This window comes from Phyllobates terribilis, unplaced genomic scaffold (genome assembly GCF_046119375.1).
Source record: "Phyllobates terribilis strain yellow unplaced genomic scaffold, ASM4611937v1 Scaffold_5__5_contigs__length_657084704, whole genome shotgun sequence".
Classification (NCBI taxonomy): domain Eukaryota; kingdom Metazoa; phylum Chordata; class Amphibia; order Anura; family Dendrobatidae; genus Phyllobates; species Phyllobates terribilis.
Genome location: NW_027362765.1, coordinates 10,252,359 through 10,272,381, shown reverse-complemented (window position 1 = coordinate 10,272,381; position 20,023 = coordinate 10,252,359). Strand labels below are relative to the sequence as shown.

General features: G+C 45.5%; 1 protein-coding gene across 1 annotated transcript in view; it reads left to right on the top strand.

The window, feature by feature from the left end:
• The first annotated feature begins 3,102 nt into the window (after positions 1–3,102).
• The window catches only part of LOC141270501 (uncharacterized), a 55,766-nt gene continuing 38,845 nt past the window's right edge, over positions 3,103–20,023 (top strand). The window contains exons 1-2 of the mRNA XM_073680507.1: positions 3,103–3,176; positions 10,179–10,269. Of these exons, the coding sequence (XP_073536608.1) occupies positions 10,228–10,269 (42 nt within the window). The 5' untranslated portion in view covers positions 3,103–3,176; positions 10,179–10,227. The remainder of the gene's footprint in view (positions 3,177–10,178; positions 10,270–20,023) is intronic.

The following is a 20,023-nucleotide window of genomic DNA, read 5'->3' as shown; positions in this document are numbered from 1 at the left end:
CCTTTAAGAGTTAAATCCCTGAGTTGGGCAGTTCTAAAGTTTCCCTCGGATACCTCCAGCTCAGGGATGTTGGCGTCAGGGGATGCTGCCCCATCCTCATCGCCCACAAACACACATGGGAAACTCTTCGGTTACGGCCTGCGGCGAGGTTTCTTCAGGGGTGTTCTGGCTGTCATCTGAGCAACCAGGTGTCACCACTTTCCCCCACGTCCCAGAATAATGCATAGTCCCGTCCGATTATTATCAGGTGCAACAAGTCTTTAATGACCCCCACTTCCTGAGCTGTGGTGCCACAGTCCGCATTTACATCCACCCGGGCAACAGGACATATTTTAGCGTCCCCATGGATACACCGGACACCCACCACCTTCTCAGGAACCAGCCAATGAGGGAGTTTGGCTCTTATCAGGGTTACCAAACTTCCTGAGTCCAGCAGTCCAGACACTTGCATCCGTTCACGGACACTGAGCACGCCTGAGGGCTCTCGCCGTGTTGATGAACCGCGCTACAGGCATGGTAGGCAAAGTAGGAGCAATGCCGGCCTACACTGCAGTCCATTGGCTCAGAGTTCCTGGGCCACCGAGCAGCTATATGGCCAGGGGCATGACAACTCCAACAGAGGATGGATTGGGACTGATTCCCCAGCAGCGATTCATCTGCCTCTTGGACTTTGGACGAACGCCCAGTGAAGAAGATTTAGTCCCCTTCTTTTGGAGCCCCAGAAAGGTGACCTAACCACTGCTTGACCACCCAAGGAACCCTCTACCGCCCGGTACCTCTCTACTAGGCCCACCAGGTTGTCTGCATTTTGGGGATCTCCCTGGGCAACAGTGGACTAAATCGGCTTTGGCAGAGAGTGGATAAACCGATCTATGACCACTCTCCCGACCATCTGGCTGGGGAACAAGTCTCTAGCTGCAGCCACTTCTGTACCAGGTGCAGAAGATCAAACATTTGTGACCAAGGAGGTTTGTCCCTGTGGAAGTCCCAGAGGTGGACTCGTTGTACTCTGACTGCAAGGTTATGCCCAGCCGCGCCAGGATCTCAGCTTTAAACTTGCTATACTCCTTAGAATCCTGCAGTGCCAGATCAAAATACGCCTTCTGTGGTTCCCCGATCAGATATGGCGCAAGATCCTCCGCCCACTGCTCCGATGGTAGTCTCTCACGGTCCGCCACCCTCTCAAACACGGCCAGGAACACCTCAACGTCATCCCCCGGAGTCATCGCTTTCAACGCCCCTCTCACGGTTTTCCTCATCTGGGTCTTGTCGCTTTGGCCTGGAGGTGGTGCGGCTTCACTGATACGGAGGGCCTCCACCATGGGCGTCATCTGTTCCTACTGCTGCATCTATTGCTGTTGAAGCTGGAACTGTTGTACTATCAATTTGTTAGTCTCCTGCTGAGCTTGCTGCTGATGCATATTCGCCTGCACCAGTTGCTTTATCAGCTCCTCCATGCTGCCGGACGAACCTTGCTGGTTGGCGGCCTTCACCCAGGACATATACGTTTTCCTGTAGCAGTCACACTGCCCCTTGGGATTTGTGCCCGCATTTTCCACCAATTTGTGACAGATTAGCTCTCGGGTAGGTGCAGGTTCACACAGGAATGCAGTCCTCAGGTTCCAAAGCAAACTGGTGGTTTATTAAATGTCCATAAACCAACCAGGAAAACAAAACATAACAGCCTTTTTCTGGCACAAAAGGTATAATAGAACAAAATTCAAAATAACCCGTCCATATGCAGCACGGCTTCAGCCGTTTAAATGTAGTACTTTTCTCTGTCTCCAGCAGACTCTGAGCAGTACATGCAAGGTCTGCTCACCTTGCACAACACACAACACACTGAGACAGGCGCAGCTGTCTTAAATCAGGCCCTCCAAGACCTGGACTGGAGGTAAGTGAGCAGCTGATCCCGCCCAGCTCTTTCAGCTGCTCTTAAAACCCGACCCTTTAATCTGGGCCCATTAACTCCCTCTCAGCATTATGTGTGCTGGAGCCTGCTTCTCCGGGTCCTACATCACCGAAGCTTGGTACTTCAGGGACACATACCTCCCGTCCACGACCTGTCCGGCAGCAACCTTACAGCGCACAGATACGCACACCTCGTACACGCACGACTCTGCTCCATAAACCTCGCTCACACGCTGTTCCTCTCCCCCAGCTTTTTCAGCTGCTCGTAAAACCCGGCCCTTTAATGTGGGCCCATTAACTCCCTCTCAGCACTATGTGTGCTGGAGCCTGCTTCTCCGGGTCCTACATCACCGAAGCTTGGTACTTCAGGGACACATATCTCCCGTCCACGACCTGTCCGGCAGCAACCTTACAGCGCACAGATACGCACACCTCGTACACGCACGACTCTGCTCCATAAACCTCGCACACACGCTGTTCCTCTCCCCCAGCTTTTTCAGCTGCTCGTAAAACCCGGCCCTTTAATCCGGGCCCATTAACTCCCTCTCAGCACTATGTGTGCTGGAGCCTGCTTCTCCGGGTCCTACATCACCGAAGCTTGGTACTTCGGGGACACAAACCTCCCGTCCACGACCTGTCCGGCAGCCACCTTACAGCGCACAGATATGCACACCTCATACACACACGGCTCCGCTCAGTACACACGCTGTTCCTTTCCGTACACCTTGTACGCGAGCGGCTCCACTCCATACACCTCGTACACACACGGCTCCACTCCGTACACCTCGTACACACATGGCTCCGCTCCGTACGCCTCGTACACACCCGGCTCCGCTCCGTACACACACGGCTCTGCTCCGTACACCTCGTACACACGTGGCTTTGCTCCGTACACCTCGTACACACGCGGCTCCGCTCCGTACACCTCGTACACACGCGGCTTCGCTCCGTACACCTCGTACACACGCAGCTTCGCTCCATACACCTCGTACACACACGGCTCTGCTCTGTACACCTCGTACACATGCGGCTTCGCTCCGTACACCTCGTACACACACGGCTCTGCTACATCCACACTGCAAACCCCTCCTGACCCCACACATAAACTTCAGCTCATCCAGCACAATGACAACCAGCACAGCAGAGTCCTGCATCCACTGAGGCCCCTGATCATGTGACCCCTGACTCCTCCCCTCCTGTGACCTCATCACAGCTCCTGTGTGCACAGAGCAGCCATATATGTGGTGGCGGCTCTGCAGGTGGAGGTATGTTGAGACCCCATTACTGGGCGCAGGGGGCATTAACCCCTTCAGCACGGAGACTCTTTTGGGGTCTTGTGTTGCCCCTTTATAAGAATCATAAGGTTTTTGTTCTGTTTCCTGTAATAGATACATACGACCCAACTATGGAGACAGGAAGGGAGGAAACGTATTGTTCTCATAGTACAGGGCCCCTTTACTGGCCCCACAGTGTAATGCCCCCATTATGCCCCTTATGCAGGATGTATGATGCCCCCACAGTGTAATGCCCCCATTATGCCCCTTATGCAGGATGTATGATGCACCCACAGTGTAATGCCCCCATTATGCCCCTTATGCAGGATGTATGATGCCCCCACAGTGTAATGCCCCCATTATGCCCCTTATGTAGTATGTATGATGCCCCCACACAGTGTAATGCCCCCATTATGCCTCTTATGCAGGATGTATGATGCCCCCACACAGTGTAATGCCCCCATTATGCCCCTTATGCTGGATGTATGATGCCCCCCACAGTGTGATGCCCCCATACAGTGTAATGCCCCCATTATGCCCCTTATGCAGGATGTATGATGCCCCACACAGTGTAATGCCCCCATTATGCCCCTTATGCAGTATGTATGATGCCCCACACAGTGTAATGCCCCCATTATGCCCCTTATGCAGGATGTATGATGCCCCCACACAGTGTAATGCCCCCATTATGCCCCTTATGCAGGATGTATGATGCCCCCCACAGTGTAATGCCCCCATTATGCCCCTTATGCAGGATGTATGATGCCCCCACACAGTGTAATGCCCCCATTATGCCCCTTATGCAGGATGTATGATGCCCCCCCACAGTGTAATGCCTCCATTATGCCCCTTATGCAGTATGTATGATGCCCCCACACAGTGTAATGCCCCCATTATGCCCCTTATGCAGTATGTATGATGCCCCACACAGTGTAATGCCCCCATTATGCCCCTTATGCAGTATGTATGATGCCCCACACAGTGTAATGCCCCCATTTTGCCCCTTATGCAGTATGTATGATGCCCCACACAGTGTAATGCCCCCATTATGTCCCTTATGCAGGATGTATGATGCCCCACACAGTGTAATGCCCCCATTATGCCCCTTATGCAGGATGTATGATGCCCCACACAGTGTAATTCCCCCATTGTGCCCTTATGCAGTATGTATGATGCCCCACACAGTGTAATGCACCCGTTATGCCCCTTATGCAGTATGTATGATGCCCCCCATTATGCCCCTTATGCAGTATGGATGATGCCCTCACACAGTATAATGTTCCCACAGTATCGCCTGAGGTCCTGCAGTTGGAATAATCCCTCCGGCAATGGTTTTCCCTTTGCTTGCTCCCCTACATGTAGACCCTCGAGCATGTATACATGCATGTAGGGGAGCAGGCCTTACTAGATATCGAGGCTTTGTACAGTAATATATCGCATGAGGATTATATCAGAGGAGTAAGATGTTTATAGAAATCGAGATCCGTAGAGTGTAGCAGACATAATGACTTCATGGAAGATCTTCTAAAATTAATTCTTACTCATAACGTCTTTCTTTTGACAGGAAGTACTTACACGAGCTCAGGGGTACTGCGATGGGGAGCCCTTGTGCCCCCTCATTTGCTAATCTATTCCTGGGCTGGTGGGAGGAAACCAAAATACTCAGGGATGATTATAAGTGGTGGCAACCATATATTAGGGCATGATATAGATATATAGACAACATTTTTATCATCTGGTCAAGGATGAGTGAACAATTTCTTGAATTTGTCAGGGAACTCAATATCCATAGAGTGGGCCTTAGATTTATATCAGAGTTTAATTATTACCAGTTGCCTTTCCTGAATGTACCAATCAAGAAAGTATGGGATGGGAGCCAGGGCTGTGGAGTCGGTAAGCCAAACCTTCGACTCCTACTCCTAAATTTCCATGACACCGTCTCCGACTTCACGACTCCGACTCCCTCATACATGGCTCATGTTTAAGTGATAAATTTACAGTAGGACACATTTTTCTCAGCTAAAAGTCTAGACCCTTAGATCAGGAATAGGAAAGACATTTATAGGACATTTCATAACTTTCCCAAATTCTTATGAAAAAATATTCCTCACAAACTGCATTGAACTATTGTACCCAATTTATTACATATTTTAGGCGTCGGAGTGGGTCCCTTTTATACCGACTCCGACTCCACCAAAATGGGCACCTACTCCGACTCCACAGCCCTGGTTTGGACCCTAGGGACACTCATCTACCATAAACTATTAAAGTGGGATAGCCACCACCGCATCCTCCTTAAAAAAAAACAAAAAAAAAACCTATATCCAAGTGCTAATGTTTACAGTTGCGAAGAAACTGCTCTAATGTCACAGATATTAATATACAGGCAATAGACATAAACACCATGTAGCATACCTGGCGGCGTTCTTGCATGGTGTTCCATCTCTCATCATGCAAGATCGCAAACTTCATCTCCCGCCTAGCTTCCTGGTCTGGCTTCTTTCCTTGTGCTCTGCTCTGCTCCACTTTGGCTGCATAGGGCGACGCCCACTGAACTTCCTGTTTCTTGTACCTGCTGCGGACACGCCCCTGTTGCACCTTCAGCCTATTGCTGTCCATCTTTGGGTATTTATACCACCTTCTTCCTCAAGATGGCGCCTGAGCATTGTTTCTTGTCAGTTGGCTTTTTGTCTCTGACATGCCAGGTCCTATCCTGTTTTCCTGCCTGTTTTCCAGTTCTGTGTCTGAACTGTGGTCTGTTCTTGTGAACACTCTTCTTGCCTGTTCTTTCGCCTTCTAGGGGCCGTATTCCTAGATCTGCCTGTCTGTGCCTTGCGGTATCTGTTCCCGTCTGAACAGAGTCCTGTTTGTGTCCCTGCCTTGCGGTATCTGTTCCCGTCTGAACAGAGTCCTGTTTGTGTTCCTGCCTTGCGGTATCTGTTCCCGTCTGAACAGAGTCCTGTTTGTGTTCCTGCCTTGCTGTCTCTGTTCCCGTTCCTCTGTTCCCTGTTGTCTATGCCTCGTTTCTACTTTAACCTTGTCTCCCTTTTCCCTCTATGTCTGTTTTCTGCGTCTTTCTGCAGAGTCTGAACCCGCTCCTAAATTCCTTCTCGTCGTCTCTGTACCTCTGTTGTGAATTTAGTGTACGCTCGCTACTTCTATGTAAGTACTGTGCGTGCTTCTGGTTCTGCCTTTCCTTCTCCGTCTGTTCTTTGTAAACAGAGTCCTATCCCCTTGCCTTGTTTACCGCTCTGCGGTGTCCGCTCTGCTCCTGCTTAGCTTGCCGCTCTTGCGGTTTCTGCTCTGCTCCTGCCTTGTTTACCGCTCTGCGGTGTCCGCTCTGCTCCTGCTTAGCTTGCCGCTCTTGCGGTTTCTGCTCTGCTCCTGCCTTGTTTACCGCTCTGCGGTGTCCGCTCTGCTCCTGCTTAGCTTGCCGCTCTTGCGGTTTCTACTCTGCTCCTGCCTTGTTTACCGCTCTGCGGTGTCCGCTCTGCTCCTGCTTAGCTTGCCGCTCTTGCGGTTTCTGCTCTGCTCCTGCCTTGTTTACCGCTCTGCGGTGTCCGCTCTGCTCCTGCTTAGCTTGCCGCTCTTGCGGTTTCTGCTCTGCTCCTGCCTTGTTTACCGCTCTGCGGTGTCCGCTCTGCTCCTGCTTAGCTTGCCGCTCTTGCGGTTTCTGCTCTGCTCCTGCCTTGCTTACCGCTCTGCGGTGTCCGCTCTGCTCCTGCTTAGCTTGCCGCTCTTGCGGTTTCTACTCTGCTCCTGCCTTGTTTACCGCTCTGCGGTGTCCGCTCTGCTCCTGCTTAGCTTGCCGCTCTTGCGGTTTCTGCTCTGCTCCTGCCTTGTTTACCGCTCTGCGGTGTCCGATCTGCTCCTGCTTAGCTTGCCGCTCTTGCGGTTTTCACTCTGCTCTTGCCTTGCTTGCCGCTCCTGCGGTTTCTGCTCTGCTCTTATCTTGCTTACTGCTTCTGCGGTTTCCGCCCTGCCCTGCTTCTGCCCGCTGCTCCGGCAGTCCTGTCCTGCCCTGCTTGTGCTCGCTGCTCCTGCAGCCCCGTCCTGCTCTGTTCTTGCCCACCGCTTCGGGCGTTCCCTCTCTGCTGTGGTTGTCTACCGCATCTGCGGTTCTGTGACCCAGTCTGTACTGGGTCTTAACCTCTCTGTGCTCCAGCCCGTCCTTTCGGCCAGTACCTCCCTGCCTGCATACTCGCCTGTATCCACCCATCTGCATACCTGCCGTGTTTGCTTACATCCACCAGTCTGTGCCAGCCTAACCTGCCTGTTCCAGTAATCCCAGTGTGGGTCAACCCCCGTGTCCGGAGTTTGACCTGGAGTAGCACCTGGTCCCTCTGCCCGGTTTCTCCCTGGTGCACTGGCGTCGTATGCCGTCGTGCCACCTTGGTCGGATCGGCCAGATACTTAGTCACGCCCCTCCAGGCACTCTCCGGTCCATGGTCCAGTGGAACCACAACACCCGCACACGCCAGTCAGTCCGGGCGTGTGCATAACACACCAGATTCAGGGAAAAAGGTATCCACAGTACATTTTGGATTCCGCACGATTGTTTGCAGAAAAACAGAGAGAGACACTCCTCCATACCTAACCAAGACACCAAGAAAAATATGGGATAACACAAGTAATAGGAACTTGTGACAATCAGAGTGACCATATCTTTAATATCCTCAGAAAACACTAGGATGTACTTGTGGCTGACCTGGACCTGAGGGTGCTGTGTGATCTACTCCCACAATAACTTTCAGAAAGGGTTGGTCAATTAGGGACCGTTTAGTGCATAGTTTCTAAAAAAAAAACTGCACCCAAGGGGACATGGCAAGACAGAAGAATCTGTGGTTTATTTAGATGTGTAGAAAGTTGTACATGTACAGTGCTGGCCAAAAGTATTGGCACCCTTGCAATTCTGTCAGATAATACTCAGTTTCTTCCTGAAAATGATTGCAATCACAAATTCTTTGGTATTATTCTCTTCATTTAATTTGCTTGCAAGGAAAAAGCACAAAAGAGAATGAAGCAAAAATCAAATCATTGACCATTCTTCTTTGGCAAACTGCTCCAGGTCCCTGATATTTGAAGGGTGCCTTCTCCAAACTGCCATTTTGAGATCTCTCCACAGGTGTTCTATGGGATTCAGGTCTGGACTCCTTAGAAGTCTCCAGTGCTTTCTCTAAAACCATTTTATAGTGCTTTTGGAAGTGTGTTTTGGGTCATTATCCTGCTGGAAGACCCATGACCTCTGAGGGAGACCCAGCTTTCTCATACTGGGCCCTATATTATGCTGCAAAATTTGTTGGTAGTCTTCAGACTTCATAATGCCATGCACACGGTCAAGCAGTCCAGTGCAAGAGGCGGCAAAGCAACCCCAAAACATCAGGGAACCTCCGCCATGTTTGACTGTAGGGACCGTGTTCTTTTCTTTGAATGCCTCTTTTTTTTTCCTGTACATTCTATGTTGATGCTTTTTCCCAAAAAGCTCTACTTTTGTCTCATCTGACCTGAGAACATTCTTCCAAAACGTTTTAGGCTTTCTCAGGTAAGTTTTGGCAAACTCCAGCCTGGCTTTTTTATGTCTCGGGGTAAGAAGTGGGGTCTTCCTGGGTATCCTACCATACAGTCCCTTTTCATTCAGACGCCGACGGATAGTACGGGTTGACACTGGTGTACCCTCGGACTGCAGGGCAGCTTGAACTTGTTTGGATGTTAGTCGAGGTTCTTTATCCACCATCCGCACAATCTTGCATTGAAATCTCTCGTCAATTTTTCTTTTCCGTCCACATCTAGGGAGGTTAGCCACAGTGCCATGGGCTTTAAACTTCTTGATGACTCTGCGCACGGAAGACACAGGAACATTCAGGTCTTTGGGGATGGACTTGTAGCCTTGAGATTGCTCATGCTTCCTCACAATTTGGTTTCTCAAGTCCTCAGACAGTTCTTTGGTCTTCTTTCTTTTCTCCATGCTCAATGTGGTACACACAAGGACACAGGACAGAGGTTGAGTCAACTTTAATCCATGTTAACTGGCTGCAAGTGTGATTTAGTTATTGCCAACACCTGTTAGGTGCCACAGGTAAGTTACAGGTGCTGTTAATTACACGAATTAGAGAAGCATCACATGATTTTTCAAAGGGTGACAATACTTTTGTCCACCCCCTTTTTTAGGTTTGGTGTGGAATTATATCCAATTTGGCTTTAGGACAATTCTTTTTGTGTTTTTTTGATTGAAGACAAATTAAATGAAGGGAATAATACCAAAGAATTTGTGATTGCAATCATTTTCAGGAAGAAACTGAGTATTATCTGACAGAATTGCAGGGGTGCCAATACTTTTGGCTAGCACTGTAATTGAATGAGACCATGTAAATCTTTCTCGAGTTCCTCTACAGGTGAAACCTTTTTCCAGAGGGATTATTCCAACTGTAAAACCTCAGGACTTGTATATGTGGCCACATGCCCCTACCTCCTAGATTATGTATGCACGACCAAGAGGCAGTCTAAGAGGAGTGTGGAGGGGGCATTTGGGCGAAATACGCCATGGTTGGGTGTCACGGTGTGTCAGAGGTGACAGACAGTCGCCCTGCAGGGGTTTGCAAGTGATCTCCACGTTTGGCAATGCAGACATCTGCCTAGATGGGAGGCTGTGTTTAGGACCCAGATTCTACCTCCATTTAGTCTGGGTGTATATATACCTGGTGTGTCTATGTTGGCGTCGCCGGGTATACACCTATTGTGTCCCCCCATTTCCGTGTAGAATGTAAGCTTGCGAGCAGGGACCTCACTCCTGATGTAACTGTTAAACAGTCTCACCTTGTATTGAATTTATTGTGTGTACATGTCCCTGCTTAATTGTAAAGTGCTGCGGAATATGTTGGCGCTATATAAATAAAAATTATTATTATTATTATTAACGGTGGAGATGGCAGGATTAGAGCTGATCATAGATGGGACTTCTCCATCTGTCTGTGACTTTTACAATATTTGTTTCAGGGTGAAGATCTGACCCATATTAATACTACACAGACATATGTGAGGGGTGATGAGCGGTGTAAAGAGGAGATTCCTACATATGACTACCCAGGTGAGTAGGAACCACTAAATGCAGAGAAGTCACAGATTCTTCTCAGTCACCGGCTGTGGCTGCTTTATAGGTGATGTAGACCGGCCGTATCACAATCGTGTGATCACCATTCTTCCTCTAGACCACAACATTCTCCCCTACACAAAACTTTTAACCCCTTTCTGACGTTGTAAGTAATAATAAGTTTCTGTGCTTTGGACCTTATGGACCAGGTACGTATTATTACTACATGGCACAGGCTGCGCGGCTGATTCTGACACCCGGCACGCAGTGCCCGCACCGCTCCCGGCAGCACTTTAACCCCCTAAATTCTGCAATCGCTGTGATTGCAGCATTTAGCGAGTGAGCAGAGGGACAGCAGCAGGGTCCCGATCGTTGCCATGGTGACCCGATGTCATCATGACAACATCCGGGTCACCAGCCCCAACAAGTTAAGTTTGATCATGCGCAGTGCATGATCAAAGTAACTTGTGTCTACAGAGCTGACAGTTTAAAAGTTATAGCAGTGATCCTGCTCTGCTATACCTTATAACTGCGATCAGCCTGTTGTAACAATATATTAAAAAAATAAATATTTTTACAAGATATATTAAAAATAATATATGAAAACAAAATAATAAAAGCACACATATTTGGTATTGCCGCGTCAGGAACGACCTGATCTATAAAGCTGTCCCACTAGTTAACCCCTTTAGTGAACACAGTAAAAGAAAAAAAAAAACTAAGCAAAAAACGGTGCTTTATCATCATATTGCCAAACAAAAAGTGGAATAAAATGCGATAAAAAAGATGAATGTAAATAAAAATGATACCGCTGAAAACGTCATCTTGTCCCGCAAAAAAGATGCTGCCATACAGCTCCATCAGCCGAAATATAAAAAAGTTATAACTCTCAGAATAAAGCCATGCAAAAAAAAAATCGTTTTTATTGTGTAACAGAGCCAAAACCTAAAAAAACAATATAAATGTAGTACGGCTGTAATTGTACTGACCCGAATAATAAACCGGCCTTATAAGGTTTTCCACACGCGGAATGGCATAAAAAGAACACCAAAAAAACTATTCCTGAATTGTTGGTTTTTGTTTATTCTGCCTCCCAAAAATCGGAATAGAAAGCGATAAAAAGAAAGTCACGTGCCCAAAATTAGTACCAATAAAAACATCGACTTGTCCCGCAAAAAAACAAGCCGTCACATGACTCTGTCGGCCGAAATCTGGAAAAATTATAGCTCTCAAAATATGGCGATGCAAAAACTTTCTGTGCTGCTGAATGTCCTCATATGGTCCCTACAAGACCAGGTCCAGTCTTTCTGGCCAAACTTCACTTTTATGATCGACAACATTAAATGTGCAGTGAGGCCAAGTGTGAATTTCTGTACAATAACAACAGAGTTTCCCTTTATCCTGAGTGTTCAATTTCTTTTAAAACCAACTAACTTCAAACAGGATAGTGATAAACTATACAGAAAACATTACACCTGTGCCATGATATATCTCTAAGCTGTGCGAGGCTGATAGCTGTAATATACTGTAATATTTACACCTGCATGAATGTGTTGGTATGACTCGAGCCCTGGTTTCATGGATTCACTCCACATCATAAATTCCATTATGTTTTCAATCCTAAGGAATTCAGATTACTGCACAATCTCTCCTGAAATGGGGGCGCTAATACTTTCTCTACTCCTCTGCTCAGGACTCATAGTAGCTCCAATGGTCCACCATAAATGAGTGCGACTCCGGTTTAATATTGAAGTTCTCCCCTTATACATATATTGTTGTTAGGGATGTAACATAGAATAAAAAAATGTCTATTTTTATAGGTTTATTCTGTTTGATAGTTTGATTGTGGTAGGATCGGCCGGCCTCACTTATGTGACTCTGTAACTCCTTGATATTCTTTTAAAAAAGATCTCCATTGCCTCTTTCAAATCCCAGAGATCTAAATATAAGACACCTCGCTCTTCAGTATTATAAAAAGTTTTCATTGAATGTCTATTTTTTCTTTTTGAAACTCATCTGATAGAAAATATTGGCCCTTACGATAGTTTAGATTGCCAAGACCCACCGAGCCTCATACTCTAATTACCCCAGAGAGGTTTCACTCATTATTTCCTGAAGAAGACTGTTGAGTTTGATCATTTCAGTAGATGTGTTCTTGTCTATAGTCAGTTTTTCACTACAGTATTTAGTTCCCAAATTTCTCTGATTTAACCCCTTCCTGCAGACAGTTTTGTGTTCCTAATCAGGCCAATTTTTGAAAATCTGATGTGTGTCACATTATATGGTGATAACTCTGGAATTCTTCACAAAGGATAATAGGAAACAAATGGACCTTACAAATTATTTTCCTTGAATCCAACAATACGCTATATACGGTTGTACACTACTGTCTGGGCACATGGCAGGTTAAGAAGGGGAGGAGAGCCATTTAGCTATTTGAATGCAGATCTTGCTGGAATAGTTTGCAGACACAATGTATTGGGGGCGCTGTTCATGGTCACCTGGAAGCTCAAAAGATGGCTACCGCAAACAGGTTTGGCGCTATCTACTCTATTTTCCAGATCCCAGGGATTGTCTTGTTCATCACCATTTAACCCCTCTACATGGATCTGGACTTACACAGAGACCCCTAGGCTTGGGCCACGGTGTTACCTGCTGTTCTGTGGAGTGAGATGGGAATAAGAATAGTCAGGTAGTTGGGTCAGAACCAAGAGGATAGAGAAAATATAAAATCAGAAGACACAAGAGTAGTCAGTAAACGGGCCGAGGTCACAACAGGAAACAAATACACAAGCCGGGAGCTGATCAGAGGTCTGAACCAGAGGAGAACAAGGCTGTATCTGGCAGCTTCCGGCAATATGCTTCCAGCTTTAGTAGGGTGCGGTGCTTTCCAAATGGCTGAAGCAGGGAGCAGATTACTCCAGCTGGACAGCACACACACCCATACTGCCACACTGGATGGTACTACTGGTCCCAGCAACCCTAATCTTAGTGGCTGGACAGAGCCTGCGCCGCCCAGAGCTTCTGCTTCTGACGTCTCCTCCATTTCCAGCGCCGCCTGCAGGATGAATAAAGCGGCTCCTGGTGACAGAAGCAGATATCACAGGAGCAGATAACAGAGGAGATGGGACCCACCATTTGCAGAAGCCCTAATATAACAAAATGGCAGAAAACCAAAGGAGCAAAAATCCCCATAAAGTGACTCCATTTTGGAAATTATAACCCTCAGTGAAATAATCTATAGAAGTAGTGATTATTTTGATTCCACATGCAAAAAAAGAAGAAAAGAGAGGCGCTCCTGTGTATACCCGGTGATATTTGAGGGGAGGAAAATGGGAAATAGAAATGTACTAACCTTGTGTGGTTGCGCACCCCTGCACAACCACGGATTAAGGCTCCGGCGTGAACCGCACCCCGCATGGGTCTCAGGCGTACTGGCTAACAGAATCACATGGAGCGTGACATCACCGCAGGTCCTTGTAAAGGGTTAATAAGCCGATATCTGCAGCCCCCAACTGCTTACCCAAGAGGGAATCAAGAATACAAAGTACAAAGTCGCTGAGGTTTTCAATGGGGTGCAAGGTGACAGCAGGCCGGGGTATTTGTTACTCCATCATTTTCTTTATTAATCAAATGGCTTCACAACATGTTTCGGCTAATAACGCCATCATCAGGTGATGGCCAATATTACCACACAAGCACTTTATATAGAAGTTTAAAGAATTAACAAGCAGGTGCCAACAATTAACCAGTTAACCCTCAAATCCCCATTACCATTATATACAGGTTCCCATTCTAAGGGCCAACCTGACTTGGCTGATAACAGAGACAAAACATCAACACTAAAATAAAACTACATGTAAAAACTATATATACAGTATATGTCTATTATATAGATGGGACTGTACAATGAAGACAGACTCAAACCTCCCCATAAATAAATTAGCATAGCTAAGGACGAATCTCATCCCCATCACACAACCTCTCATCTGTTTATATGTGGCCCCTTCAGATGAAAAAATATTATTGTTTAAGATAAACTCAATACTTTCTAATAAGAACCTTTTCTGTTCCAAAAATATAGAGGTATCTGAACACAAATAATGATCAATAGCCTCTAAACCTAAAATATGTGTAATGTTGGAGTATAAGGAACTCACATCTAAGGTACAAAGAACATAATAATAATAAATAATAATAATCTTTTTATTTATATAGCGCCAACATATTCTGCAGCGCTTTACAATTCAGACAATTTACAGACATTATTGGCACTGTCCCCATTGGGGCTCACAATCTACATTCTCTATCAGGATGTCTTTGGAGTGTGGGAGGAAGCTGGAGAGCCTGGAGGAATCCCATGCAAACACGGGGAGAACATACAAACTCCTTGCAGATGTTGTCCTTGGTGGAATTTGAACCCAGGACCCCCGCGCTGCAGTGCTAACCACTGAGCCACCGTGCCGCCCTCCTCCTGGGGAGGAAAATCCCTCAACAAGCTAATAAAATGTGAAGAATCTTTTAACCCCTTTCTGGCCCAGGGCGTATTAGTATGTATCTGGGCCTTATGGGCCTGATACGTATTAATACGCCCTGGCGATTTCGCCCGCATACAAGCGGTGCGGGCAAAATCGCTGCCGGGTGTCAGCTGATTGTCAGCTGCCGGCACATTAACCCCCGAAATGCTGCGATCGAAATCGATCACAGCATTCCGGTGGCAAGAGGAGGTAAGCGCAATACTTACCTTCTCTGCCGGCATCCAGCGGCGTCTGAGTCCGGTCCCGGATGTTGCCATGGTGACCCGACGTCATCATGACAACATCCGGGACACCAGGAGCCAGGAAGTTGCTTTGGTCATGCGCAGTGCACGACCAAAGTAACTTCTCCCTGTGCAGTGCTGACAGGCTGCATGGCATGGGGAGCTGCTGCTCTCTATGCCATGCAGGCAATCAGGCTGCAAAAAGTGAAAGTTCCATAGTGGGATAATGTGAACAAGTAATAAAAATGTCAGAAAGTGAAAAAAAAAATTAAAAAAATTGTAAAAATATTTAAAAAAATGAAAAAAAAATAATAAAAGAAAAATTTAAATATATATAAGTTTTTAGTGTGTGACAGCTGTCAATCATAAAAACCCGATATGAATCTGGCATCACTGTAATTGCACCGGCCCAAAGAATAAAGTCGTCTAATCACTTATACCGCACGAGGAACGGCGTAAAAAATAAACTTTAGGGTTAGGGTTGTGCTAGGGTTAGGGTTGTGCTAGGGTTAGGGTTGTGCTAGGGTTTGGGTTAGGGTTGTGATAGGGTTTGGGCTAAGGTTGTGATAGGGTTTGGGCTAAGGTTGTGATAGGGTTTGGATTAGGGTTGTGCTAGGGTTTGGGTTAGGGTTGTGCTAGGGTTTGGGTTAGGGTTGTGCTAGGGTTTGGGTTAGGGTTGTGCTAGGGTTTGGGTTGGGTTAGGGTTGGCTTTGGGCTAGGGCTAGGGTTGGGCTAGGGTTAGGGTTGGGCCAGGGTTAGGGTTGGGCTAGGGTTAGTCTAAGGTTAAGGTTAGGCTAGGGTTAGAGTTGGGCTAAGGTTAGGGTTGGGGTTGGGATTTTTTCAGAAGTAAAGAAAAAAAAATGACGATGATATGGCGACTAATGTTGAGCGCGAGTGCTCGCTACTTGAGTTTGCATCGGGTGCTCGGGTATGCACCGAGTATAGCGGGTGCTCGAGTGATATGCTCGACTCTCCACCCAAAATGTTTTGCAGCTGTTATACAGCCAAAAAAACCTTGCGGGGATTGCCTGCCATGCACGAGCGATCCCCGCATGTTTTTTTTTGGGTGTCTAATAACCATGAAACATGCGGGCGGGGACTCGAGCATGTCACTCGAGCACCCGCGATACTTGGTGCATTCCTGAGCACCCGATGCAAACTCAAATAGCGAGCACTTGCACTCAAGACTAATGACAACTTATTCAATATGATGACCTAATGTTATCAAATTCGGTGTCGTACCTCTGGGTTCAAAATGTTCACTATACCCCGTGATAAAATCCTTGAGGGGGGTGTAGTTTCCAAAATGGGGTCACTTGTGGGGGGTTTCCACTATTTAGGCACATCAGGGGCTCTCCAAACGCAACATGGCATCCGCTCTCGATTCCAGCCAATTTTGCGTTCAAAAAGTCACTCAGTGCTCCTTCCCTTCTGAACTCTGCCGTGAGCTCAAACACTGTATTTTCCCCACATATGGGGCATTGGCGTACTCAGGAGAAATTGCACAACAGTTTTTGGGGTCCATTTTCTCCTCTTACCCTTGTGAAAATAAAAAAATTGGGTCTAAAACATAATTTTTGTGGAAAAAGTTTGATTTTTTTATTTTCACGGCTCCATGTTATAAACTTCTGTAAAACACTTGGGGGTTCAGGGTGCTCACCACACATCTAGATAAGTTCCCTGAGGGGTCTAATTTCCAAAATGGTGTCTCTTGTGGGGGTTTCCACTGTATAGGTACATCAGGGGCACATCCGCTAATTATTCAAGCAAATTTTACATTCAAAAAGTCAAATAGCACTCCTTCCCTTCCAAACCCTGCCGTGCGCCCAAACAGTGGTTTTCCCACACATATGGGGTATCGGCTTACTCAGGAGAAATTGCTCAACAAGTTGCATGGTGCAATTTCTCCTGTTACCCTTATGAAAATGCAAAATTGGCATCTGAAAAACATTTTTGTGGGAAAAATGTGTAAATTTTATTTTTACGGCTCAATGTTCTAAACTTCTGTGAAGCACCTGGGGGTTAAAGGTGCTCACCACACATCTAGATAAGTTCCCTGAGGGGTCTAGTTTCCAAAATGGTGTCACTTGTGGGGGGGTTCCACTGTTTAGGCACATCAGGGGCTCTCCAAACGCAACATGGCGTCCACTAATTATTCAAGCAAATTTTGCAATCAAAAAGTCAAATGGCGCTCCTTCCCTTCCGAGCCCTGCTGTGCGCCCAAACAGTGGTTTTTCCCCACATATTGGGTATCTGCTTGCCCAGGGTAAATTGCACAACAAATTTTGGGGTCCATTTTTTCCTGTTACCGCTGCAAAAATAAAAAAAATTGGGTCTAAAAGTAACATTTTTGTGAAAAAAGTTAAATGTTAATTTTTTTCTTCCACATTCCAAAAATTCCTATGAAGAACCTGAAGGGTTAATAAACTTCTTGAATGTGGTTTTGAGCACATTGAGGGGTGCAGTTTTTAGAATGGTGTCACTTTTGGGTATTTTCTGTCATAAAGGCCCCTCAAAGTCACTTCAAATGTGATGTGGTCCCTAAAAAAATGTTTTTTGCAAATTTTGTTGTAAAAATGAGAAATCGCTGGTCAACTTTTAACCCTTATAGCTCCCTACTAAAAAAAAAATTTGTTCCAAAATTGTGCTGATGTAAAGTAGACATGTGGGAAATGTTATTTATTAACTATTTTGTGTGACATATCTCTTTGATTGAAGGGCATAAAAATTTAAATTTTGAAAATTGCTAAATTTTCAAAATTTTCGCCAAATTTCAGATTTTTTCACAAATAAACACAAGTGATATCGAAGAAATTTTACCACTATCATGAAGTACAATATGTCACGAAAAAACAGTCTCAGAATCAGGGGAATCCGTTGAAGCGTTCCAGAGTAATTACCTCATAAATTGACGGTGGTCAGAATTGTAAAAATTGGCCTGGTCATTAACGTGCAAACCACCCTCGGGGGTAAAGGGGTTAAATAAGATTCAAGCCTAATCACATATTTTTGTAAAAACAAATTGACATAATGTGATAAATTAGCTGTTATAGATTTTATCCCCGAAATGATGGGGCGACCAGGGGGATTGGTAGTACTTTTATGGATCTTGTGTCGGAAATAAAAATAAGGGGTCTGAAAAAATTGTATGTCCAAAAATCTTTTCTCTTTCGCATCTAAGATCCCCTCCCTAAGGGCCCCCTTAATTAAGTTTTTATATTCCATAAGATGGTGACAGAATTATCACAATCTAATTTATTAGAATAATTAGTATCACCCAATATCCGCAAACCTTCTCCAGTGTACCAACCCCTATTCTTCACCACAATACCACCGCCTTATCAGCTTCCTTAATAATTATTCTTTTATTATTCCATAAACTAGACATGGCTTGTCTTTCTGGAGGCGTCAGGTTATCCCTCTTTTTAATACGAGTAAAAGTGCGAATGTCTTTTAAAATCAGTTGCTGAAAAGTCTCGAGATGAGTTCCCTTATGGTGAGTAGGATAAAAATGAGATTTACTACCTACTGGAACATGGTGGAAACCCATAGCGGGCACATGATTTTCGACTCCATTATTAGCAAGGGGTATACTGGCGTTTATTGATTTACGTTTTTCTTCAATAATAAAGTGACGTTTTAACGTCAATTTCCTAAAGTACTCATTCAAATCTACATATAAATTGAAAACATTCAAACTTGAAACAGGTCAAAAAGAGAGTCCTCTACTCAATCGTGAGATCTCAGCCTCAGGCAAGGTGTGGTCAGACAGGTTAAAACTGCATACCATTTTCTGTTTCTCATCTTTTTCTCTTTCCTCCATATTTACCCTAATGGCTTTGTCTTTTTAATTAGCAAATCCTACAGGGCTGCTATTATTTGGGATGGCTCTACCTCACCCCCTACATCCCCGATATTTATTTTTCTTTTTGGTTGGCGAGCTTGGGCCGGCTGAAAAAACTGTGGGATTTTTGTATCATAAAGGACCGGTGTGTTTTTTTTACCATTGAGAGGCAGTGCAGTTTCATCAGTTAATATTACAGCTAATGATATAAATTATATTGAAGAAGTTATATTTTGTGGAGGTGGTAGCTTCACTGATTTATCAGTGGAACCTTCCTCTAATGATGTATGCCCTACACTTAATGACTGAGATATTGTTGGTAAGGAATTTTGGGAATCAGGATGGATAGTTAAAATAGAAAAATCCAATGCACTAACACTCTGTGTTGAGGTTGCACCAATTAATTAATTTAGCCCAAAATCAACTAGTGATGATTGCTCTGTATCATTTGAAACACCACTATCCTTATTCACCACTGGTAAGATAGAATTAATAGCTCCACCAATGTTTGCTTGATTCCCCCCAATAGGAGAAGGACACAAAGTAACTATTGCACTGTTAGTTTCCTTATCCATAGTTTGATTCGACAGGCACTTTCTGCACTGAGGATGTTGGAGAGTGAAAATTGCAAATATTCCATTTTATTACCCAACACATTGTCTCCTGGAGCACAGTCTGGGCACTCACATACCATAAATTAAGTGGGTTCTTCTCACTATAGTAATGCCAAATACATGGATGCAAAATGTGGTTTGGAAACACTGCAAGGCTCAGAAGTGAGGGGGAGATCTGACTTTGGGAGAGCGGATATTGCTGGATTGGTTTATGGAAGCCATCTTGCTTTTCTAGAACCTTTGAGCTACTAATAATGTGGAAACCTCTGTTATTACACTGACAGATGATGGACCTGAGTGGGGACTTCTTTTTTGTGAGATGAGTAGACGTTTTTATTGATATTATTTTCACCTACAATGGTGAAAATAAGTATTTGATACACTGCTGATTTTTCAAGTTTTCCCACCTACAAAGAATGGAGAAATCTGTAAATTTTATCGTAGGTACACTTCACCTGCGAGAGACAGAACGTAAAAAAAATACAGAAAATCACATTGTATGATTTTTACTTAATATTTGGTACAGAAACCTTT